Here is a 25,378-nt window from a genome sequence, read left to right as displayed (position 1 = left end):
TACATTCAGAACATTTTTCATATATACCCCACTTCTTTCTTCTTATGCTTCCACCACTCTGGCGCAGCCCCTCACCACTTCAAGCCTGGACTACTACAGTAGCCTTGTTGGCCTCCCTGTGGCAAACCTTTCTCTACTCCAGTACATCCTCCCCTCAGCTATGAAAATGATCTTCTATAAATACAGGTTTGACAATGTCAATAAACTCCAGGGCCTCCCTATTACCTCCCGGATAAAAAAATAAAATTCTTTGGCTTTTAATCCCTTTGTAATCAGGCCCCTTCCTACCTTTCCATTCTTCTTAGATCCTATTCCCCCCTACCTCTCCAATCCAGGGACATAAGATTCCTTCTTGTTCTTTAAACAAGACATTCCACCTCCTGACAGTAAATTTAATTCAATTTTATTTTCAGTTTTGAATACTTTCCCTATTACTTCCTCGCTGAGAAAGCAAGAAAAACAAAACACTGGGGCAGCTAGGTGGCACAGTGGATAGAGCACTGGCCCTGGATTCAAGAGGACCTGAGTTCAAATCCGCCCTCAGACACTTGACACTTACTAGCTGTGTAACCATGGGCAAGTCACTTAACCCTCATTGCCCTGCCCCCCCCAAAAAAAAAGAAAGAAAAAGAAAACTCATTACAAATATGTATAGTCAGGCAAAAAAACCCCAAATACTTGCATTAGCCATGCCCCCCAAAAAGCTTCATTCTGCACTATGAGTTCATCATTTCTCTATGTGAAGGTGGATGGCACATTTCATTATGAGAGCTCTGGAATTGTGATTGGTTCTGTTGTGTTGATCTGAGTTCCTAAGTCTTTCAAAGTTGTTTGTCTTTACATTATTGATGTTACTATATAAATTATTCTCTGGCTCCTTCACTTTATATCAGTTCATACAAATCTCAGATTTTTCTAAAACCATCCCCTTCATCATGTCTTATAGAATAGAAGTATACCATTACATAAATATTCATTTATATATTTATTACCCAAAAAAAAAAAAAGCCTGTCGCAAGGCCCATTACATAGGATTCTCTCCTTATTGGTGGGGATGTATGAGGAACAGAGTTGTGGAGAGGTGAGAGCTTCAGTTCTCAGGCAGTTCCAGTTTGGGAATTCATCATTTCAGCATTCCTGGCTTCAGGCTTTGAGAGAGGATAGAAGAGGCCAACCCCTTCAGTTTGCTGAAGGAAAAGACTCTGGGAAGACATGGAAATAGCAGACAGTGTTCATCATGTCCCCGTTCTCTGCCTGCTATTCTAGAGACTTCAGGAGCTCTCTCTTCAGTGAGATCTAGGACACCCTCTGTAGTTGGGTTGAGTTCCCTCACTCCCAGTAGCAGAGTTCCCTCACTCCGTATTGCCTGATGTATATTCTCCCATGTATACCTTCTCTGATTTCTGTTTTGCTCTGATTTGGATATTTTTGTTTGTTTGTTTTTGCTATTCTCTGTGTGTTCACTGTGGAACTGGTAGAAGATGGAAAAGGGGTTAAGCCTTTGATCCAGAACTTGCAGTTAATTTCCCCTCCCTGCAGAAATGACAAAATGATCAAAATTTAGACAGAACCTGATCATATCCCCTAGACGAACAATGTTTAAAGGTGCGGATAGATACACTTCTATTCCAGGACCCCCTTTCTCTGAGGAAAGCAGTCATGGGCTCTGGCCTCCACCTCCTGCTTTCCCTCCTAGAAGAAATGAAAGCCTCCCTTGGAGAACAATAGGAGGAGAAAAGGCTAGAGAGGCTTATTTTACCTCCCTTCAATGTACACAAAATAGCATCCTCAATACATGTGGAACCTCACCATAAAGGTGGGGTCCACACTCATAGTGCTACATATACATCAATGTTAACCCCCCTCAGTTTCTAATTATTTGCCAACAGGGAAAGAGCTGCCATAAATATTTTTGTAATTGAGTTCTTTTCCTCTTTCTTTGATCTCTTTGGAATATAGACCTATCCACAATATGTCAAAAAACATGCAGTTTAATAGCTTTTGAGGGGCATAATTGACAGTACATTTCTACTCGATATCTCTCTTGCCTGGAATGCTCTCCTTATTTATTTCTACCTTCTGACTTCTTTGGCTTCCTTCAAGTTTCAATTAAAATGCCTCCTATAAGAAGACCCGGCAATGAGAATTAAGTCACTTGCCCAAGGTCACACAGCTAGTGTCAAGTGTCTGAGACCCAATTCGAACTCAGGTCCTCCTGAATCCAGGACCAGTGCTTTATCCACTGTGCCACCTAGCTGCCCCCAAGAAGACTTTCTTGATCCCCCTTAATGGCAGTGCTTTCCCTCTGAGATTATCTCCAATTTTTCCTGTATACATCTTCTTTGAACATTGTTATTTGCTCGTTGTCTCACCAATGAGACTGTGAGCTCCATGAAGACAGAAACTGTATTTGCTTTTCTTTATATCTCCAGCACTTTTCAGAGTACCTGGTACATCGAAGCTACTTACCTTGACTTCTATATGGAAATTTTACTGAGAATTTATAGAAAGGATGGAGGAGAAAAAGTTGCAAAGGTTTAATGGGGGAAACTGCTAGAAGTTTAGAAATAGGCACAAGGATTTATCTGTTTAGTTATTCAGAAGTTAGAGTATTTATTGATTCACCATAGAACTCAAGTGTGTCTACTCTGCAGGGGAATGCAAAAGTGCCTAACAGTGCCTTCTCTCAGGGAGGATATTATCAAGTAGAGAATGCCCGGAAAGAGGGATGGCTGTTTTTTTCTGGTTGGAATTGTGTATGAGGCAAAGTTACTAACTGGGATTTGAAGGATCATAACATTATAGATCACCCATCTAGTCCACCCCCCTGGTTTGACCGATGAAGAAAGAGAATCAGGAAAATTAAGTGATTTACCCAAGTTTAAGAATGAATAGGCTGTGCTGTAAGAAATGATGAGCAGGAGGAGTTCAGAGAAACCTGGAGGGTCTTGCGTGGGCTGATGATGAGTGAGATGAGCAGAACCAGAAGAACATTGTACACTGTATCATCAACATTGAATGTTGATCTACTGTGATGGATTATATCCTTCTCACCAATGCAATGGTACAGAAGAGTTCCAGGGAACTCATGATAGAAGAGGATCTCCAAATCCAGGGGAAAAAAAAAAAAGAACTGTGGAGTATAGATGCTGAATGAACCATACTATTTCTTTTGTTTTTGGTGCTGTTGTTTTTTCTATTTTGAGGTTTTTCATCATTGCTCTGATTTTTCTCTTATAACATGACTAATGCAGAAATAGGACTAATGTTATGTGTGTGTGTGTGTATATATATATATATATATATATATATATATATATATATATATATATATATATATATAAAACCTATATCAGATTACCTGCTGTCTAGGGGAGGGGGGAGGGAGAAAAATCTGAAATTGGAAAGCTTGTATAAACAAAAGTTGAGAACTATCTTTACATATAATGGAAAAATTAATTAATTAATTTTTAAAAAAAGAATGAATAGGCAACAAGCAGGGTAGTGATTTGTTTTAATAGGATTTTAATTTTCCATTTGTTAAGGCTGATTTTCACCAAAATCTCATTTGCTAAACAAAGCATGTAAAAGTGCATTCTTTTTTCCGTATTACAAGATTTCGTTAAATATTTCCTAATTCCTTTATTTTTTAACATTCATTTTAAGAATATTTGATAGTCTTGCTTTTAAGGTCTTCATTTCACTATCAGTCTAACATTCATTTTAAACATTTGGGGCGTCAAATTCTATCTCCCCTTACACTTACTGAGAAGGCAAGAAATATGATATCAATTATACACTTGAAGATATTTACATATTAGCTCTGTTGCAAACAACAAAACCACCAACACAAAAATGCAAGAAAAATAAAGTGCAAAGCATATGTCCCAATATGAAGGAGAAAAGGATTCTAGTCGAAAAATAAACATGACGGAAAGGAATTAAAGGAAAGAACAAGGTCAATCCAGACAAGTTAGTTTTGCGCATAATCCCTCCCCGCCAACAAGAGAAGGGCTGAGGAAAGGAGGTAGGTGGAGCTTGAAAGGCAGAACCATTTCCGGTGTCTCACGAAAGAACTACAACTCCCAGAAAGGTCGAGGACCACTTCGCCGGAAAAGTCTCATGCTGCCCCTCCCCCTCCCCCTCCTTCCCAGGCGCGAGCGCCCTCTCTCGCTTATTCTTGCTTAACTGGAAGTTTTATAGTTGGAGGCGGCTCCGGGCGGCGCGGAGCATCACGGGCCGTGGCGGGAGCCGCGGACCCTTCGGGCGGAGGCTATGGACGGACAAGAGGAGGAGCAGAAAGAGGAGGAGGAAAAGGCTGAGAAGGTGACCGGGAATGGGGGCCGCGAGACCCTTCCCATGAGGCGGGACTTTGGACCTCGACTCTAGGCCGCCTCAGGCTCCAAACGTGTACCGATCTCTCCCCCCTCCCCCAATTCGCTGTCTCCCTGTGCTTTCTCTGCCCCCTCCCCTTCAGCTCCCCCCTCCAGTGGAGCCCCTCCCCCCTCTGCCGCTTCCTGGGACCCGCAGCATCCTAACCCCCCCCCCCAAATGGGGAACGTATTTAGACATATTAGCGTTTGGCACAGTGCCTGGCACACAGTAGGCGCTTCATTAATGTTTATTTTCAGATTAATATATTATGGTCCAAGAATGCCGGGGAAGGGAGATTTGGAAACTTTTATGGCCACCGAACCCTCCTTTCCTTCTTTTCTTCCTCCCATCCTCGAGATTCCCCCCCCCCCCCTCCTCTTTTGCCCAGAATCCCGGCCTTTGGGGTCATAGCTTTAGAGCTGGAAAGCAGTATAGAAGTCGAGCCACCGAACTGACTTCTTCCACAGAGAAGTAACTTGTACGAGACGGGGGCCGACATTTATTAAGCTCTTAGTGTATGCCAGGCAGTGTGCTAAAGTGCTGAGAGTACTACGAAATGCCCCCGCCCTACTCTGGGAGCCCTGGAGGTTTACCGATCAGGAGGTGAGCCCCTCGAGAGCAGGGAATGCCTTTGCCCTTACACGGCTCCCCTGCTCTTAGCACAGTACCTGGCGCTTAAAAGTAGAGAAATGCTTGCCTTCACTTGTATCTGGGAACTAGAGGACTTAGAGAAAGGGTAGACGGGGGAAAAGCAGCTGTTAGTTTAATGGGGTAAGATTGCTAGTTTAGAAATGGGCGTAAGGATTTATCTGTTCATTCAATTATTCATAAGTTAGGGCATCTATTCGACATTTAATGGGGGAGACAATAGGTAAGTATAAAATATGTAAAGAGAAAGATGATAGATAATCTGGGAGGGGAGGACACTAGCAGCTGGGGGAATTAGAAAAGACCTACAGAAAGTCGGATTTGAGCTGTATTTTTTTTCCTTTTTTTTTCCGGGGCAATGAGGGTTAAATGAGTTGCCCAGGGTCACACAGCTAGTAAGTGCCAAGTGTCTGAGGCTGGATTTGAACTCCGGTCCTCTTGAATCCAGGACCGGTGCTTTAACCACTGCGACACCTAGCTGTCCCTTGAGCTGAATCTTGAAGAAATTCAGGAAAACCATCAGCTAAGTGTGAATGGGTTAAGCATTCATGGTGGGGGGACAGCTAGTGCAAAGGCTTGGAGATAGAAGGTGTCTTGTCGAAGGAAATTTGTAGTGTAAGGAGGGGAGTGCACAAAGGTAGTAAAGTGACAAACAATCAGCATTTGAACTCAGGTTCTCTGACTCAGTATATAGCATTGTTTTCACTGTACCATGTTACTGTCCCCTTTCCTTTCCCTCTCCTTTTTCATGCTACTGTTGTTTAAAAGTTACACAGTTGTGGTGAAGTATTTGCAGCTTCTTCACTCACATCTCATATAAAGAAAAATATAACATTTCTATTTATATAGGACTTAAGGGTTTACAAAGTAAGGTACACAGGTTATTTCATTTGATCAGTGACCTGAATGCTTGATACACAGCCCTTTAGAAAATTTAATCAAGTTGCTTCCTTGTGGGGTAGACCCTGTTCTTGGAATTTTGTGTTGATATGTTACTCCTTGTTTCCAGATTATTGCTGGATATTTGAGTCCTGAAATGAATGCCTAATAAATTAATAAGCATTAATAAGCTAATAAACTTTTTTTTTTAAAGGCAATTGGGGTTAAGTGACTTGCCCAGGGTCACACAGCTAATAAGTGTTAAGTGTCTGAGGCAGGATTTGAACTCAGGTACTCTTGACTCCAGGGCCGGTGCTTTATCCACTGCGCTACCTAGCTGCCCCTTAAGCTAATAAACATTAATAAAGTTAATTGGAAACCTATACCACCTCTAGAGATAGCCAGGTGGCTTTTGGTCGCTTTTCCCCTTGTCTTTTATTGCTTTCCTGGTTGCTCATTAGTTAAATAATGCTCACTTGAGTCAAGAAAACCTCAGTTGGAAACCTGCCTTAGTTACTTATTAGCTGTGACCCTGGACAATTCACTTAACCTCTCTCCTCAGTTTCTTCATTTGTAAAATGAGGGTAATAATAGTGCCTACCTCACAGGGTTGTGAGGATTAAATTTTAAATGTAAGTTTGTGATGATTAAATGCAAAGCTCAAGTGTTATATAAATGTTAACTATTAAATGTTTATAACATGGGTATTCCTTTCAATAATCAGATTGCCTCATGGTTGAAAAAGATTTTTGGTGATCAGCCCATTCCCAAATATGAGGTGAATCCACGGACCACAGATATCTTGTATCACCTTTCAGAATGCAACACAGCACGAGACAGGGATGTCTCCTTGGTAGTAGAAGACTTGAAACAGAAGGCAAGAGAATACGAATCAGAAGGTGAGTTTAGCTCTCATACCTTAACTGAATTTTGTAAAACTAAGTTTTATTTTTGTGGAAGATGCAGGGAAGTTAAATCATAGAATGATAGAAAATTAGAATGTCTGGTAGAAGTCATCCAGTCCAAAATCCTTACTGTATAGATGAAGAAACTGAGGCCCAGAGGGATTGGTGATTTACTCAGGATCACACAGAGTAATGATAGAGCTTGGATTTGAACCTAGTATTTCTGACTTCAAACTCTCTTTTCAGTGTACCATTTCTCTTTGCCTTATAGACGTTGTAGAAATTACCTGGTCTTTAAACCCCAGTTCAAATGCTCACCTCTTCCAAAAATTTTTCTCAATCCCCTTGACCACACATGAGCTCTTCCTTCACAGAATTCTCATGGCATTTTAAACCTCCTTCTTAGGTACTACTTAGCCTATACTATTTTATATTATTAGTTTGTATATGTTATCTCCCTAATTAGATTGGAAGTTTCTTGAGGCAGAGACCACGTCTTATTTTGGTATCACCCACATAGTGCTTAGTGTTTTGTGAATGTCAGAAGCCAGTTAGGATATTAATTGCCAGACTGTCTAATATGTGTCATTTAAAATATTGAGGGGCTGGGTTGTTTCTGTCTAAATTATTGGGGCTGGGTTTTTCTAAAATATTGCTACTTATAAATTAAAGGCTATTTTACCAGTTTTAGCAGTAAGCATTTATTATTAATTAAGATCACATATTACTAACGTATTGACCACGTGTCTGACTTGACTTCCCCACTAGTTACATACCCTGCACATTTTTGCCAAGTATGGAGGTTCCAGGTGCAAGAGAGTAAGAGAAGCATGTCCTCAGGGATTTTATCCTCTTTCAGGTAGAGGCAGGTAACCACACATTGATCTAAGCCAATTGGTTAGCATCATTCAATGCCATTGACATGGTTTGAGGGGTGATCAAGGTGTATTTCCTTCCCCTAGCTAATCAAAAAGGTCAATCTGCATTCCTTTTGTTAAGCTGAAGACTCTTCCCGGGCTAGGGAGGGGGAGAGAGCAGCTTCTGGATTTCTCCTAGAAATTCATTATTAATAATTATTTTCTCACAAATAAGAATTGTACAGATGTTTGGAATCTACAAACTTTGTAATATTTGAGAGTAAACCACCCCTTCTTATTGTGAAGTTGCTATCTAGCTATATTGTCTAAAAATCTAATGAGTGGTCGCCAATAAATTAGAAGTTTTAGCAAGAATTTAGACTTAAGTATTTATTAAAGAGCATTAGGATCTAATGATCAGAGAGAAAGGTAAAAATCTAATTATTTCTAAGAGACCCCATCATCTGACCTGCATGGTGAGGTCAGGAACAAAAAGGACCCAACGCTTCCTTCTTCCTCCCAGAAGCCTCTCTTCGAAAACCAAAACAGCCTGTGTGCGCGCACGTGCGCGCACACACACACACACCCCCTCTACCTACCTCCAAGCTAATTGGCTGGTAGCTTTGATAGACAGTACCCACAAGTAAATGTCACTTCCTGACACCAAGGAACTGACCTCCCAAGCCACATGGCTTGCCCTCAGACACCTTCTTCTCATGGCGGAGCTTTCCTACAGAAACTCTCCAGCAGGTGGTGTCACTCCAATTGTGACATTATCAAGTGCAAGTGAGAAAGCTATGGTTTTAAAGCTGGGACTAAAGCAGGCCAAAACTTTTAGCCTGTGGCTCACTAGTTAGCCTTAATTGTCCAAACTCAAAAGACTGCATGACTCTAATAATGCACAAGACAGTATTGACACGGTCAATGTTTAGTTATCTGTGGTTGGGGTAATGTAGCATAGAAATAACTCAAAAGTACAGATAATGCATTTTTTTTTTTGAGAAGGAATTAATAATAGAAAAGTTTCATCTAGGGATCAAACAGCACAGACTTTTCAATAAGTTTATTTTTCACTCACCCTGAATTAGCTTCTTTGGTCAAGGAAATGTTACTATTAACACTGACAGTTAATTAATTGATCTAAACTTCACGGGGAAAAATAATTTTTTTAATGATTTGACCAGTTTCGAAGTAGTCTCATGTTCATACATCCGTTTTTTTCATTATATCTAGAGGCAACTAGATAGTGAAGTGGATGGAATCTCAGGCCCAGCATCAGGAAGACTTGAGTTCAAATTTGGCCTTAGACATTTAATAGCTTTGTAACTCTGGACAAATCACTTAATCTCTGTGTGCTTCAGTTTCATCTGGGGATAATAATAGCACCTACCTCCCAGGGTTATTGTGAGGATTACGTAAGATATATATGTAAAGTGCTTAACACAGTGCCTGGCACATAATTGGTTTCCATATTATAATTGTCCAATATTAGCTACCCGTGAAAATATATGGGTTGGGGCAGCTAGATGGCGCAGTGGATAGAGCACCGGCCCTGGAGTCAGGAGTACCTGGGTTCAAATCCGGCCTCAGACACTTAACACTTACTAGCTGTGTGACTCTGGGCAAGTCACTTAACCCCAATTGCCTCACAAAAATACAAATAAAATAAAATAAATTTAAAGAACCTGAATAAAATAAAATTTAAGAAAAAAAAAAGAACATATATGGGTTGCTGTCAGAATGTACCTAAAGTGCCTTAAGGGGATGGTAGGTATGCAGGAGTAATCAATTAAGTGTTGATTTGGATTCATGATTTAGAATAGTTGTGCTATTCATTATGAGATTTTTTTTTTAATCTTTCAGCCAAGTATCTCCAAGATCTTCTCATGGAAAGTGTCAATCTGTCTTTCACCAGTCTCTCTAGTATTGGAAGCAGCTATCTTAATGCTTTAGTTGACAGTGCACTGGTGCTTGAAACAAAGGATACCTCCCTAGCTAGGTGAGTCAACTGTAATATCTGCCAGTAAATTGCCCCAAAAAATATTGATTTAATGACTTTTTCATTCTGAGAAGGGTTCAGTTTAGAATAATAGTGATATAAGCTAAAAAATCAGTTTGGTCAGATATTTATTTTCCATGTTAATGAAAGGGTACATTAGTTCAAATTAATATAGGGCATTGGGTGGCAGCTAGGTGGCACAGTGAATAACACACTGTCCCTGGATTCAGGAAGACCTGAGTTCAAATTTGGCCTCAGACACTTGACACTAGTTGTGTGACCCTGGGCAAGTCACTTAACCCTCATTGCCTTGCCAAACACACACACACACACACACACACACACACACACAGCATTAGATGATCTGTGAATTAAATAATAACTTTTTTTCACCTCCAGGACCAAACTTCATTTTTTTTAGCCCTGTTTATTTCATTTCATTTCAGCAAACATTTGGATGACTTTACTCTTTTTTTATTAGGAAGGTTACGGGAGATTAAGGAGTATTAGCATTGTTCCCTAAAAATAAGAAAAACAGCAGATTAGATCACCTGTGTCCATAGTTCTAAGGTTCTTATCTTCTCAGCTCTCCTTCCTCTGTTAACTCTTCGTGTAGGAAGGGGCTCCATATGTCATCCATTGACTACCTTTTTCATAGAGTGAGAGTGCAAGTATGCCTCTGTGTGTGTGTGTGTGTGTGTGTGTGTGTGTGTGTGTGCCCAAGATGTGTATGTATGACTCCAGACTGGGTTAATTTTCAAAATGAGTGCTTCAGAGGTAGATGATTGATAATTAATATAATCACAATAACACATTTATCGAGTGCTTTAAAGTTTATAAAAGAAAAGTGAAGCTCAGAGAGGTTAGGTGACCTGGCCAGTGTCACACAGCCTGAAGGTATCAGGACATTAATGGGTACTCTGTTCTTTTGACTTTGAAACATCTATTCTTTTTACTCAGGGAAGTAGAAGGCCAAAAGGGATTGTAGAAATAAGTAATTGTGTGATTGTTGGTCTCTGGAGCATCAAATCTCCATTTATGTGATCCTATTTTTGTCTTAGTTTTATCCCTGCAGTGAATAGTTTGGCTGCTGATCTTTTTCGCACCAAAGCCAGAAATGAAGAAATGGAGGTTGAATTGAGCAAACTGGGAAAAAATCTAACTGCAACTCTAATACTAGAAAAATGTCTACGAGAGTGAGTAAATGAGGGGAAATAGTGGCTATTTTAATTGGTAAAGGCAGAATGGAATATTGGGGCAAGTTTATATGATTTAGAGATGTCATTTTCTAGTATGTGTTTGCCCATTTCTCTGTGTATTTAATTTCTTCTTCTTTGGTGACATGCTTTCTCTCTTTTTTTTTTTTTAATTTTTTTTGGGGGGGGCATGGCAATGAGGGTTAGGTGACTTGCCCAGAGTCACACAGCTAGCAAGTGTCAAATGTCTGAGGCCCAATTTGAACTCAGGTCCTCCTGAATCCAGGACCAGTGCTCTATCCACTGCACCACCTAGCTGCCCCTCATGCATTCTTTTAAACCCTTATTGTCGGCTTTAGGGACTTGAGGGTATTAAAGGACAGAGAATCCTGTTTACATGTGCAGTTTTATTTTGGGACCCATGAACATGTGCTTTTTTTAAAAAAAGTATGGTTTTTTGTTTGTTTTTCAGCAACAAACATTTATTTTATTTTTCAGTTACATGTAAGGGTAGTTTTCAACATTCATTTTCATAAGATTTAGAGTTCCAAATTTTTCTCCCTCCCTCCCTCCCTCCCTCCCTTTCCTCCCCACTCCACAAGATCACAACCAGGTTATAAATGTACAATCTACAAGTGTTCTTTTTTTTTTTTTTTAGTGAGGCAATTGGGGTTAAGTGACTTGCCCAGGGTCACACAGCTAGTAAGTGTTAAGTGTGAGTCTGGAATTGAACTCAGGTACTCCTGACTCCAGGGCCGGTGCTCTATCCACTGTGCCACCTAGCAGTTCTTTCTATAGGGGTACATAGTAAGCTTCCTCTTTAGTTCCTTGGGATTGTTTTGGATCATTGCACTGCTGAGAGTAGTTAAGTCATTCACAATTGCTCATTGAACAATACTGCTGTCACTACGCACAATGTCCTCCCAGCTCTGTTCATTTCACTATACATCGATGTTCATTAGTCTTTCCAGGTTTTTTGGAGATCATCCTGTTTGTCATTTCCTGTAACACAAGACCATTCCACTACAATCATATAACACAGCTTTTTCCATCATTCCTCAATTGATGGACATTCCCTTAATTCTCAATTCTTAGCCTCCACCAAGAGTTGCTATAAATATTTTTTGTACAATTTTCCCCCCTTTTCTCTTTTTCATGATTACTATTGTTAACTGTTTCCTTTCCATCCTATTCCCTTCCCCATGATATTTATTCTATTATCCCTCTTCTTTCATCTTATCACTCTTCAAAAGGGATTTGCTTCTGTCTGTCCCCTCCCCCACTCTGCCCTTCCTTCTTTTTGCCCCTCTCTCTTTATCCCTTTCCCCTCCTATTTTCCTGCAGGGTTATAGAGATTACTCCACCCAATTGAGTGTGTACATTATTCCCTCCTTGAGCCAATTCTAATGAGATTGAGGTCTTTGAGCCTATTCTGATGAGTGTTAGGCTCATTTACTGCCCAGATTAAACAGATTACTCCACCCAGTTGGGTGTGTGTGTGTGTGTGTTAGTCCCTCCTTGAAGCAGCTCTGATGAGTTTAAGGTCTTTGAGCCTTTTCTGATGAGTGTAAAATTCATTTACTGCCCTGCTCCTCTCTCATCTCTTCCCCCACTCCATAAGCCTTTTCCTATTACTTTCATGTAGGATTTCACTTCTGCCCTTCCCCCTCCCCCAGTGAATTCCCTTCACCCCTCAATTTAACCCTAAAGATGTCATCACCTAGCTAAGTGACACAATGGACAAATCATCCCCCCTGGACCCAGGGGGATCCCAGCCAAAACCCAGCCTCAGACACAAGACAGTCGCCCACTGTACGACCCCAGGTATGTCCCCAGCTCCAATTTTTTATGGTTCTCTAGGGTCTTGTATTTGAAAGTCAAATTTGCCATTCAGTTCAGGTCTTGTCATCACAAATATCTGAAAGTCATCTTTTTCATTAAAGTTCCATTTTTTCCTCTAAAAGATTATGCTGTTTTTCTGGGTAGGTGATTCTTGGTTGTAATCCCATTTCCTTTGCCCTTTGGAATATCAGATTCCATGCCCTTCAGTCCTTTAATGTAGAAGCTGCTAGATCTTGTGCTAGCCTGACTGGGGCTCCACAGTACTTGAATTCTTTCTTTTTGGCAGCTTGCAATATTTTCTCCTTGACCAACCTGAGAGCTCTGGAATTTGGCTATAATATTCCTGGGAGTTTTCCTTTTGGGATCTCTTTCTGGAGGTAATCAGTGGTTTCTTTCAATTTCTATTTTAGCTTCTGCTTCTAGAATTTCAGGGAAATTTTCCCTGAGAATATCTTGGAAGATGGTGTCTAAGCTCTTTCCTTGATTATGGTTTTCAGGTAGACCAATCATTTTCAAATTCTCTCTCCTGGACCTATTTTTCAGGTCAGCAGTTTTTCCCAGAAGATATTTCACATTGCCCTCTATTTTTTTATTCATTTGGATTTGCTTTATTGTGTCTTGGTTTCTCATAAAGTCACTGGCTTCCATTTGTTCAATCCTGATTCTTAGGCAATTATTTTCATCAGAGAGCTTTTGTACCTCCTTTTCCATTTGGCCAATTTGACTTTTCAAGCTGTTGACTTTTTTCTCATGTCTTTCCTGTATCACCCTCATTTCTCTTTCCATTTTTTCCTCTACCTCTCTAACTTTATCTTTAAAGTCCTTTTTGAGCACCTCTGTGGCCTGAGACCAATTCATATTTTTCTTGGAAGCTTTAGATATAGGGGGCCTGATGTTGACATCTTCCTCTGAGGGTGCCTCTTGGTCTTCCTTGTTACTGAAGAAACTTTCTATGGTCCTCACCTTTCTCTGTCTGCTCATCTTGTCTTTCTTTTACTAGACTTTTAGCTCCTTAAAGTGGGGCACTGTTTCCAGGCTGCAGTATCCCAAGCTTCAGAAGTCCCAGGTGGTATGATTTAAGGAGGATCAGGTTCTTCACTGGCCTGGCCTATTCCCTGGTCTGTAGATGACCCCAGACCAACTTGCTAATCAACCAGCTTTGTGTGTTGTGGTTGTTAGCTCTGATGAGCCTGTGCCCCTCCCCCACCTGGGCCACTGCTACTCAAGCCTACCTCCTGGTTCCCAGCAGGGGTGAAAAATCCAAGTTCTGCCTCAGCACCAGCAGAGACCCCTGTAGTCTCCCCCCTGCCCAGGGCTCAGCCCTCTCACCAGACTGTGAGCTTAGTTCCAGATGACATTGGCGCTGCAGCTGATTCAGAGGCTCTGGGGGGTCTCCTTCTCTGGTGAGGCCTTCCTGGGACTGGATCTATGTCAGGGTGACTGTGGGGTTGGGCCCCGCTCCTGCATCAGCACAGCATCTCCCTCCTTCTGACCTTCCAAGCCGTTCTTGGTTAGAAGAAGATTTCAGCACATTCTTCTGTGAGTTTTGCTGCTCTGGGGATTTTCCTATAGTGTTATTTGGATGTTTTTTGGAACGATCCTGTCATGAGTTCGAGAGCTCATTGCCTTTCCTCCGCCATCTTGGCTCTGCCCCAGAAGTCAAGTATGGGGTTTTTCTTTCTTTCTTTCTTTTCTTTTTTTTTTAGTGAGGCAATAGGGGTTAAGTGACTCGACCAGGGTCACACAGCTAGTAAGTGTTAAGTGTCTGAGGCTGGACTTGAACTCAGGTACTCCTGACTCCCGAGCTGGTGCTCTATCCACTGCGCCACCTAGCTGCCTCCCAAGTATGGGTTTTTTAAAGACAAAAATAAAAGAGGGGGGAAATCAACATAACAGATCAGTACATTGAAAAGTCTGAAATATTTATCGTGTACAATGTTTGAGAAACTCCTGCTTTTGCAGGGGGGTAGGATGAGGGTATCTTCTCAGATCTCATTTTGAGTTATATTTGTTCTTTATAATTTTTGTAGAAGTCACTTCTGATTTTTTTGGCAGTTCTCTCTGTTTACAGTATTATAGTCATTGTGTATATTGTTTTCTCAGCTTTGCTTACTTTACTGTGCTTTAGTTCATGTAGATCTTTCCATATTTTTTGTTTATTATATTTATTTCTTACAGCACAGTAATATTCCATTACATTCTTGTACCATGACTTCTTTTGCAATTCCCAAATTGATAGGCATCTACTTTGTTTCCAGTTCTTTATCACAAAAACTGCTGTAGTAAATATTTTAGTATCTGTGGAGGCACATGTGTTTTATTCTATCTGGACATATGCTTTTAGGGTACCTACTGGCCCTGTCAGTGTCATAGATTTATGTGATTTTTAGAGTTGGAAGAAACCTTAGCGATCATTGAAGTTAATGCTCTCATTTCTTTTTTTTTTTTCCCCTTCAGTGAGGCAATTGGGGTTAAGTGACTTGCCCAGGGTCACACAGCTAGTAAGTGTTAAGTGTCTGAGGCCGGATTTGAACTCAGGTACTCCTGAATCCAGGGCCAGTGCTCTATCCACTGCACCACCTAGCTGCCCCTGCTCTCATTTTCACAGAAGAGAAAATGGGCCTGGGAAGGAAAGCAATTTATTCAGTCACGTAGCAAATTTGTGGTAGTATCTTTGATTCTGTTTTTCTTTGCACAGAAACAAGGTGAAAATGAGAGGGAGAGACATTTTGCTTATGCAAAATGCTCATTAAAATTTGAGGAAAACTTAGAAAATCATTCAGTGTCTTGCACATAGTAGACAGTTGATAAATGGTTGACCATTACAAATAGACTGAAATTTCATTTTTTACTTATCTAAAGAATATATGTCGGGGCGGCTAGGTGGCGCAGTGGATAAAGCACCAGCCCTGAAGTCAGGAGTACCTGAGTTCAAATCCGGCCTCAGGCACTTAATACTTACTAGCTGTGTGACCTTGGGCAAGTCACTTAACCCCAATTGCCTCACTAAAAAAAAAAAACAAAAAGAATACATGTCCTTGGGGGCAACTAGGTGGTTCAGTAGATAAAACACCAGCTCTGGATTCAGGAGGACCTGAGTTCAAATCCGGCCTCAGACACTTGACACTTACTAGCTGTGTGACCCTGGGCAAGTGATTTAAGTCTCATTGGGGAAAAAAAAAGAATTCATGTCCTTATTTTTATGCATGTGGCAATTAAATGATATTATCATTCTTTTCCCTATCCTCTAAAAGACAGATCTTGAGCACTATAAAGTTGAGTTCTCAACTCAGTTAAACTTCAGAGGAAGTTAAGAATTTTCATGACAGACTTTACCATAGTGAGTTTGCATAAACTATACCAGAAGAACATGAATCTATTGTAATCTTAAATAGTCTACATGTTAAATACTCTTGTACTTAAAATTGTTTACTTGTTTGATAGTTTTATCCAATGCTTTTCCTCTCCAAGCCCATTAATTCATTCAAATGTTAATACTGAAATTTCTTAATTTTGATAGTAAGAGAAATGAAATCTAATAAAGTAGTATAGCTGTTTCCAAAAATAAAAAATTTTAAAAAGTAGTTCTTTCAGGACCTCCCTTTCCAATTCTGTATATTATCACCATGATACTGGAGAAGTATGATTCATAATAGGGTGCATTAAAATTAATTTCAAAGTAGCTTTGGAATCCATTTCATGACTTTTGGGAAACAGCAGATTTACTTTCCTAAGTATGTTTGACATAAGGTGATATTAAACTTAATTTGCATTCTCTGAGCAAAACACCAACTGGCAATGTGGGGGAGGTAACCAAGAGTATGTTGATTGGCTGGAGAAAGCCAGCTTGGGATCTAAAATTACTGCATATAGTCAACAAAATAGGTATTCCACAAATGGATAATAGAAAATTGAATATAAAAACTGATATTACTGTACAATGCTTTTAAAAAATCTACTGCATTCAAATGAAGGAAACTTTGTCTTTTAAAGGGACCTCAAGAAAGCAGAGCTGCATCTTTCCATGGAAAAAGCCAAAGTTGACAGTAAAATTTCGAATATAGATTTCCTAAAAGCCAAATCTGATGACCTCAGGTTAAGAATCAAAGCTGCAGAGGTTTGTATAAAGAACTGAATCTAATCACTTTTCTGCCATGATTTCATTTACATGAGAATTTCAGACTTTAGGGTGGTGGGGACTAAGTCTGAGAATTTCTGCTTAGGAGAAAATAATTAAAAAAAAACTCACTCTAACATGAAACTTTAAAGTTTATAAAGGACTTTCCTCACAACAATCCTTTGAGATAGGTGGTACCTTCTTGGGAGGTAGTGGGTGGTAAGGAATACTGAACTTGTAGTTTTATTGGTATAGGGAACTCCAGCGAGCAAACTCTATCCCCAGTGAAGCTTGGAATCTGCTGTGCAACTTACAGTCTTGAGAAGGGTGCCTGAGGTACTGAGAGATGCTGGTGTGCCCAGGATCAAATTCTCAGTCAGTATGTTAGAGGCAGGTCATGAACCTAGGTCTTCCTTATTGAGACTGACTATCCATTATTTACATTCCATTTATGCCTTTATTCAGATCATTGGTAAAACTATTAAATTTCTGAGGGCCAAAAACAGATTCTTGAGGCATTCAACTGAGGCACAGATCTTCTAATCAGTCAGTGATTTATTATTTATTTGACTGATTCCAGTCAAAGGTTTATTACATGTGTATTCTGTCACAAGCACTTTGGTAAATGCCAGTGTCTGCCTTGAAGAAGCTTACATTCTAATATGAGAGAGAGCATGTATATAACAAAATTGTATCCAGAGTAAATATAAGATTAACTGAGAGGAAAGACACTAATAGCTAGGGGGTACTGGGAAAGACCTTTAGAAAGTAATGTTTGAGCTGAATCTTGAAAGAAACCAGGGATTCTAAAAGGCAGAAACATTCTAAGCATGGGAAACAGCCAGGGCAAATGCATGGAGGTGACAGATAGCATTATGTATATGGAACAGCAGGTAAGCCAGTGTGCCTGGACCAGAGAGTATGTGGAGGGAAATAATGTATAAGAAGTCTGGAAAGAGAAAAGGGGGCCAAATAACAAGTAGAGCACTTTAAATGCTAAAAGGTGTTTATAATTGGGCTTAGAGGTAAAAGGGAGCCACTGGAGGTTATTGAGTTGGGGGTAACATAAGAAGGTTTCTACTCTAAGATAAAATTAGAAGCTAAATTGCAAAGAGTTTAGAAGAGAGGAAAGGAACTGGAGGCGCAGATATTTGATGATAAAGGGGATAATTGGGTCTAGAGGATGCACTGTAAATCTTACAGAGACTTGGTTGTGTTTATATAAAGGCAGCAGGAAAGGAACCAATAGATAGGGAGAGATTCAAAGTTAGTGCATGAGGAGATAATTGTGGGGGGCAGTCTGCTGGGGAAGATGGAAAAGTATGGGATCAAGGACATATGGATTGGGATTGGCCTTGTTAAGGAGAGCCAGCTGCCTTACAATCAGAGATGGTAGTAATATAAGAGAGAATGGGTGATGATTTTAAGGGGTAATGAGATTCATGGAAGGGAGAAAACGGAACTCACAGTGAATGACCTTTTTGCTTAGTAAAGTAAAAACGGAGGTCTTCAACTAAGAGAGTGGGTTAGCGAAGGTTAAGAATAAAAGAGTAGGGGGCAGCTAGGTGGCGCAGTGGATAGAGCACCGGCCCTGGAGTCAGGAGGACCTGAGTTCAAATCCAGCCTCAGACACTTAACACTTACTAGCTGTGTGACCCTGGGCAAGTTACTTAACCCCAATTGCCTCACCAAAAAAAAAAAAAAAAAGAATAAAAGAGTAGGTTTGAAGTAGACAGTTTTTGCAAAGAGGACAAGGAATGCCTTGATATAGCAAAGGCCCAATTAAAATCAGGCAAAATGAATTAGTAGTGGATCTACTTAGTTCTGTTATGGCTTTTTCCAGTTCTGTAAAGCAGCATTTAGGTAGCTAGATGGCTAAGTGGATAGAGCATTGGGCCTAGAGTCAGACCCCTTCTGGACATTGTTTTTCACTAATGTATTTGAGCTGTGAGGTTAATCTTTATAATTCTTTTTTCCCTGATAGTTTCCTTAAAGCAGTGGAATTTTCATTGTCCCTAATTTTTCTTTCTGCCATATCTCATAATTTAGGAGCTATTAGTTCTTTATGATGGTCAATACTGTATCATATATGTTAGAGTGTGTATGATTAATGAATAAATAGGTACTTGAATGCATGAATAGGGTAGTGCTTTTGTCTCTAGTTTACATTTACTAAAGCTTATGCTACTAAAAATTTATAGCAGCTTATTCAATTGAAAAATAATCGTTATGAATTTTAGGATCTTTGTTTTTTGTAGGAGCAGCTTTCAGCTCGAGGAATGGATGCTTCTCTGTCACATCAGTCATTAATGGCACTTTCAGAGGTGAGTTGCTTTTAACAAAACCGAATCTTCTGTTTCTTGAATAATGTAAGAAATTAACATGGCCCTTTGAAAACATTACTTGATTTGGATGAAACTTTTGGTTTATTTTTACTTTGTTTTAAAAATATTTAATGACTTTTTAAAAAAGTATATAACTGTTGCTTCTGAACGACTTTCCCTTGACCCCCAGTAGTATTGTCTCTTGTAAGAATTAAGTTCATTCAAGCAAAACAAATATATATTGTCTGTCTGAAAATATACGCCTCATTCTATACTTTAGGCTGGTGGTTCTCAAAGCTCATGATATCATGACTGTTAAGCGCTTTGAAAGAATTTAAATTGGGTTGTCCCACATTCCCTATGTTCCTAATGGGACTATCCCTAGAGAATATATCCTTATTTCTATGCTTAGGACCTTTTAGCTCTGTATCCTAAAGCCTTCTCTTCTTCTCAAGTTGTACAGATTAATGCCAGCTCTCTGTCTCTCTAAATAGTGCATGACACTTCTCAAGGGAAGAAATCCAGTTTACTTATAGTCATGAAAAAATGTTCCAGGTCACCAATAATTAGAGATAAGCAAATTAAAGCCACTCTACGGTTCCACCCTGTACCCTTCAAATTGGCAAAGTTGACAAAAAAGGGAAATATCAAATGTTGGAGGGGATGCAGACAAACAGGTACATTTATATATTGTTGGTGGAGCTGTTTCCATTCTGGAAAACAATTTGAAATTATATCCCTAAAGTTACTGTACGTACCCTTTTACCCAATGATATCACTACTCTGCCCCAAAAAAAGATTAAAGAAAATTGAAAAAGGTCATAAAAAGTCCTGTATTTGGGCACTACTGGATGTTTTAAAAAAAAAAAAAAAGGAACTTTTAAAAACGTAGTTATGATTTTTTTTTTAAATGAGTTGGACTTCAATATTTTAATTCTTTTGTGGGGGGGGGTGAGGCAATGAGGGATAAGTGACTTGCCTAGGGTTGCATAGCTAGTAAGTGTCTGAGGCCAGATTTGAACTCAGGTCCTTTTTTTTTTTTTTAATGTGGGGAAATGGGGATTAAGTGACTTGCCCAAGGTCACACAGCTAGTAAGTCTCAAGTGTCTGAAGCCGGATTTGAACTCAGGTACTCCTGAATCCAGGGCCAGTGCTTTATCCACTGCACCACCTAGCTGCCCCTGAACTCAGGTCCTTTTGAATCCAGGGCCAGTGCTTTATCCACTTTGACACCTAGCTGCCCCCTGGACTTTAATATTTTAAAGTGTAGCCAAAAGGGAAAGAAAATAGTAGCCTTTTATGGTTCACATAGCCAATTTGTCTTCCTATTTTTGTTTTAGTAAGTTTTATTCCTGAAACTTAACTCTGTTATTATAATGACCTTCCTTAACCCTGAAGAAGAGATGAAAAAATGCACCTCTCTCCCTTCTTTACAGAGGTGCAAGACTATGGAAACATTGTATTTACTGTCAGACTCCATGGAAATGTTGGTTAGTTTTGTCGAACTCTTCAGAAGTTTCAGTTATTTTTATCCTTTGTTATAAGGGATGTCTCACTTGGATGGGGAGTGGGGTTATATTTGGAAATGAAGTGGATATAAAAACAAAAGATATAAATGCAAATTTTAAAAAGGGAAAATGTTGCTTTTAACTGCATTATAAAAACAAACCCTTTCTTTAGTACTTTTTTTTGGGGGGGTCGGGTGAGGCAATTGGGGTTAAGTGACTTGCCCAGGGTCACACAGCTAGTAAGTGTCAAGGGTCTGAGGCTGGATTTGAACTCAGGTCCTCCTGAATCCAGGGCTGGTGCTCTATCTACTATGCCACCTAGCTGCCCCAGTACAATTTTTTTTTTTTTTGGTTTTGCTTTGGTGAGGCAATGAGGGTTAAGTGACTTGCCCAGGGTCACACAGTTAGTAAGTGTCAAGTGTCTGAGGCCAGATTTGAATTCGGGTCCTTCTGAATCCAGGGCTGGTGCTTTATCCACTGCACCAACTAGCTCCCCCCCCCCCAGTATAATTTAAAAAAAAAGTTTTATTGATTTCTTTTGTTTATCCTTCACAAAAATTTCTGTTCTTTGTATATGGAAATGGTGATATTTTAAATGTGTGTTGGAAAAATTCTGAATAACACTAAAAAATTTCTTTGAAAAATTGATGCACTGACCATATCTGATAAGGCAGTAAAGCCCTTGGAGTCCCCACATCAGCATGGAGGAAAGCTAGGTTTTTCATTACCAAATGTCCCAAGATCATTGCAGATCAAAGGATCTAGAAATGGAAGAGGGAAAGGAAGGGAAAAAAAAAACATTTATATAGCACCTACCATGAGTTAGGCCTGGTGTTAAGTTAGCATTTTACAAACACCTTCTCATTTGATCCTCACGACAGCTCTGTAAAGGAGGTGCTTTTCTTATCCCCATTTCACATTTGAGGAAAGTGAGGCAAAGAGAGCATTAAGTAACATGCGCAGGGTCATAGATCTAGAAAATGTTTGAGGTTGTATTCCATACTCCAAGCCTTGTGCTTTATCTACTGTGCCACCTACCTGCCTTTGTTCCACCTAGCTACCTTGGAATTGAGACTAATGGTTCTCCAAGTCTCATACAGTCTTCTTGTTTTTGAGTGGCCAAATGCAAGCTGTATCTGAGATCTTTGGTCCTCTTGTTTGTTTGTTTGTTTGTTTGTTTGTTTGGCAGGGCAATGGGGGTTAAGTGACTTGCCCAGGGTCACATAGCTAGTAAGTGTCTGAGTCTGGGTTTGAACTCAGGTCCTCCTGAATCCAAGGCTGGTGCATTATCCACTGTGCCACCTAGCTGCCCTGCCTTTGGTTCTCTTTGTATTCTCTTGTTATCTGTATACTTTTTTTTTTTTTGCGGGGCACTGGGGGTTAAGTGACTTGCCCAGGGTCACACAGCTAGTAAGTGTCAAGTGTCTGAGGCCGGATTTGAACTCAGGTCCTCCTGAATCCAGGGCCGGTGCTTAATCCACTGCGCCACCTAGCTGCCCCCATATCTGTATACTTTTAGTGTAACTTTTTGTTATTGCTATTTTTCTTTACTCTTCACAGTGTATCTTTTTGATGAAATCAGCTTCTAGTGCTTATTAACATGTCAAGTTTTGCTCCTATTCTCTTTTTTTTGTAGTTCTACTAATATTGTGCATTTCTTAACGATTTGTTTTGCTTTTAATAGACTGGGATTAATTTTATTTATTATTTTTTAAAAATGTTTTATTGATGCTTTTTAAATCACCACTGTCATTTTTCAGTCTCTTCCAACCCCTATATACCTCCCTGGTAACAAAGAATTATAGTTAAATGAAATAAACCAGCACATTGGGCATGCCTGATAATGTGTCCCACATTCTGTACCTGTTCAGTCCTCTGGAGTCAAAATTGGTCATTGCATTGATCAGAGTTCTGATGTATCTCAGTGTTGTCCTTTACATTATGGTAGTCATTGTGTGCGTTATCTCTGTTCTGCTCTCTTCGATCTCCATCAGTTTATACAGGCTTTCTTAAGCTTTGCTTAATTCTCCATGCTCTCCTTTTCTTGCAGTGTGATAATATTCCATTATATTCATAGACCATAGCTTGTTTAGTTCTTCCTGCAGGTGATGGATATCTACTTCATTTTCAGTCTTTTGCTAGGCTTAGTTTATATTTCCAACCCCAAAGACTAATTTCTCTCTTTTATTTTTTATTTTTTTAGTGTTGTATGTATGTTTTGCAGATCTTGTAAACCTTAGCCGTCCTTTTCTTTTCCATTTTGATTACTTGGCACTGAAATTTGTACTTCCTAGACATCATATAAATGGGACTTTGGCTGTTTCTCTCCTTACGTTCCTTTTTCAGATTATAAAGTCTATGTGTGACTTCTATTTTTTTTAATGTTGGATGTGATAAGTTTCCTCTTTTAAACTACTTGTAAAATTTCTATTTTCATTGGCAATTTAATTTTCTTCTTTCCAATTATCTTTGAAACTTAGTTATGCTAGCTGTGTCTTTTTTGAGCTTTAAATGTCTTAATCAATCTGTTGCTCTTTGGTAATTTGATTTTGTTATTTCTTTAGAAACTTGCTGAACTTAAACAACAGACTGCACCTTTGAAAAAGAAATTGGAATCCTATTTAGACTTAATGCCGGTATTTATTACAGTGTATCATGTCTTTAAAAAATGTTTCATATCCCAAAGTCATCTTAGAAACAATGGGCATATTTCTGGGAGTTTAGTTTCACTGTATCAGAATCTTTTTTTTTTTTTTTGGTGAGGCAATTGGGGTTAAGTGACTTGCCCAGGGTCACACAGCTAGTAAGTGTTAAGTATCTGAGGCTGGATTTGAACTCAGGTCCTCCTGACTCCAGGGCTGGTGCTCTATCCACTGCGCCACCTAGCTGCCCCCAGAATCTTCTAAGGGGGAAGTACGTGTGCTTTCCATTTGGTGAAACCACTGTCACCTCTTAAATTTGCACATTTTCTGAGCATACTCACTGTTTCCTTTGAAGAAGATTCATAACTAAAAAAAAATTAAAATCCCACACTTACTTCTTTAAAGAGACCGTGTTAAGACTTAGCCCCATGTCTTGACAAATTCCCTATTTCCTTATGTATACCTTTTTTTTCTTCTTTAAAAGAATCCTTCTCTTGCTCAAGTGAAAATCGAAGAAGCAAAGCGAGAACTGGTATGTAACCTAATTAAATCTGTAAATGTGGTAACCAGAGTGTTCAGGAAAGTTCCCTTTGAACAGTTTTCCACACACACACACACACACACACACACACACACACACACTCTTTGTTCATTCAGCAAACATTTATTGAGTACCTATGTGCAGGTCACTGTACTTGGTGCTAAGGGAGATACAGGGATAATTATAAGAGGAATGGTTTGTAGATTTAGAGCTAACAGGGACCTTAGAGGTCAAGTCCAACTTCTTCATTTTACTGATGAGGAAACCAAGGCACAGAGAGGGGAAAAGATGTGGTTAGGGTTACACAGCTAGCTAGTAAGTATTTGAGGCATGATTTTTTCATTTTCATTATTTTTTGCAGGACAGTGAGGGTTAAGTGACTTTCCCAGGGTCACACAGTTAGTAAGTGTCAAGTATCTGAGGCTGGATTTGAACTCGGGTCCTCCTGAATCCAGGGCTGGTGCTTTGCCACCTAGCTGCCCCTTGAGGCAGAATTTTAATGCATATCTCCCTGACTCTTAAGTCCATTGTCCCTCTCTCTTATGCCTTCAAGGAGCTTATGATTTAATAGGGAAGATAAGATGTGTTCAACTATAATACAAGAAATGAGTAAATTGTAGGTGGGTGTAATGCAGTGTTTCTCAAACTGTACTGCAGGGAACCCTGAAACACCTTCAAGTTGTTTTTTTTGTTGTTGTTTTTTTTAAGTGAGGCAATTGGGGTTAAGTGACTTGCCCAGGGTCACACAGCTAGTAAATGTCAAGTTTGTTTTTAAATGACCTTTATGTTGTTTGTTAATAGACATTAAAAGTAACTTTAGAGGATTTTACTAAAAGGGTTCTGCCAGTTTTGTCTAAACTGAAGGGTTTTATTACTACTACTACTCTTTGTATTATTGTTAACATTCTAACATCCTATATACATTCTAAAGCTTTTGAGGGGCAAACAGATCAGGAAATGTCTGAAAATATTCATGTTATTTGGGATACCAAAACTTAATGTATTTTTTTCCTAATCTCCTTTGGTTTAAAATAAAGAAGAGTAAAGATAGGAAATTAAACCAGATATTCATGAATACCCTAATTATTAAAATACTTTTTTTCTTTAGAATTCTGTGGATGCTGAGCTCACAAAGAAGGTGGACATGATGGAATTGTTACCAGATCAAAGTAAGCGGCGATTTACCTAATAAGTAAAGTGACTGGAAAAAGACTAAAACTTTTGAGTGTATTTTCTGTCTGCCTTCCCATATACCTTATTTGTGTGTTCTTTGCATGAAATGATAGTGTCCTTATTTATAAAAAAAAGTAATCCCCACATGTATTGCCTTTTTGTATCCAAATACGTATTTCTTTAAACTGAAAATAAACTATTATCTTTGTTGTCAGTTTTCTATGCTGATGTGCTTAACAGTTCAGAGGCTTAGTATCCTCTGTTTCATCCACTTGTTAAATATTATGGTAGCTATCATCTTTCCTTTCAAATAAATTGGTTCAACAAAAGTGAAGACTAAGGGTTATCTAACTAGATATGATGGGAGAATACA

The 25,378-nt window shown here is 39.4% G+C and overlaps 1 protein-coding gene across 2 annotated transcripts; it reads left to right on the top strand.

Annotated features, from left to right (window-relative positions):
• The first annotated feature begins 4,163 nt into the window (after positions 1–4,163).
• On the top strand, positions 4,164–25,050 carry HAUS1 (HAUS augmin like complex subunit 1). 2 transcript variants are annotated; one of them, XM_043975254.1, is made up of 10 exons: positions 4,164–4,326; positions 6,626–6,800; positions 9,527–9,662; positions 10,724–10,858; positions 16,694–16,817; positions 19,076–19,141; positions 20,578–20,631; positions 23,214–23,285; positions 23,776–23,823; positions 24,941–25,050. In XM_043975254.1, exons 1-10 carry the CDS (start codon positions 4,276–4,278, stop codon positions 25,019–25,021), a joined length of 942 nt encoding a protein of 313 aa, XP_043831189.1. In that variant the 5' UTR covers positions 4,164–4,275; the 3' UTR covers positions 25,022–25,050. The 2 variants fall into 2 exon arrangements, with proteins under 2 accessions (XP_043831189.1, XP_043831190.1); XM_043975255.1 differs by lacking the exon at positions 20,578–20,631 and having other exon boundaries at positions 4,168–4,326.
• Positions 25,051–25,378: the final 328 nt, after the last annotated feature.

This window comes from Dromiciops gliroides, chromosome 1 (genome assembly GCF_019393635.1).
Source record: "Dromiciops gliroides isolate mDroGli1 chromosome 1, mDroGli1.pri, whole genome shotgun sequence".
Lineage (NCBI taxonomy): Eukaryota > Metazoa > Chordata > Mammalia > Microbiotheria > Microbiotheriidae > Dromiciops > Dromiciops gliroides.
Note: the sequence above shows the minus strand (reverse complement) of the source record. Positions and strands in the feature narration are given on the sequence as shown.

Bases quoted from the DNA above. Each gene is read 5' to 3' on its own strand.
- HAUS1 (XM_043975254.1), top strand. From the start codon at position 4,276: ATGGACGGACAAGAGGAGGAGCAGAAAGAGGAGGAGGAAAAGGCTGAG. The intron at 16,818-19,075 runs GTTTGTATAAAG...TGTTTTTTGTAG, and splicing joins TAAGAATCAAAGCTGCAGAG to GAGCAGCTTTCAGCTCGAGG. The intron at 23,824-24,940 runs GTATGTAACCTA...TTTTTTCTTTAG, and splicing joins AAGAAGCAAAGCGAGAACTG to AATTCTGTGGATGCTGAGCT.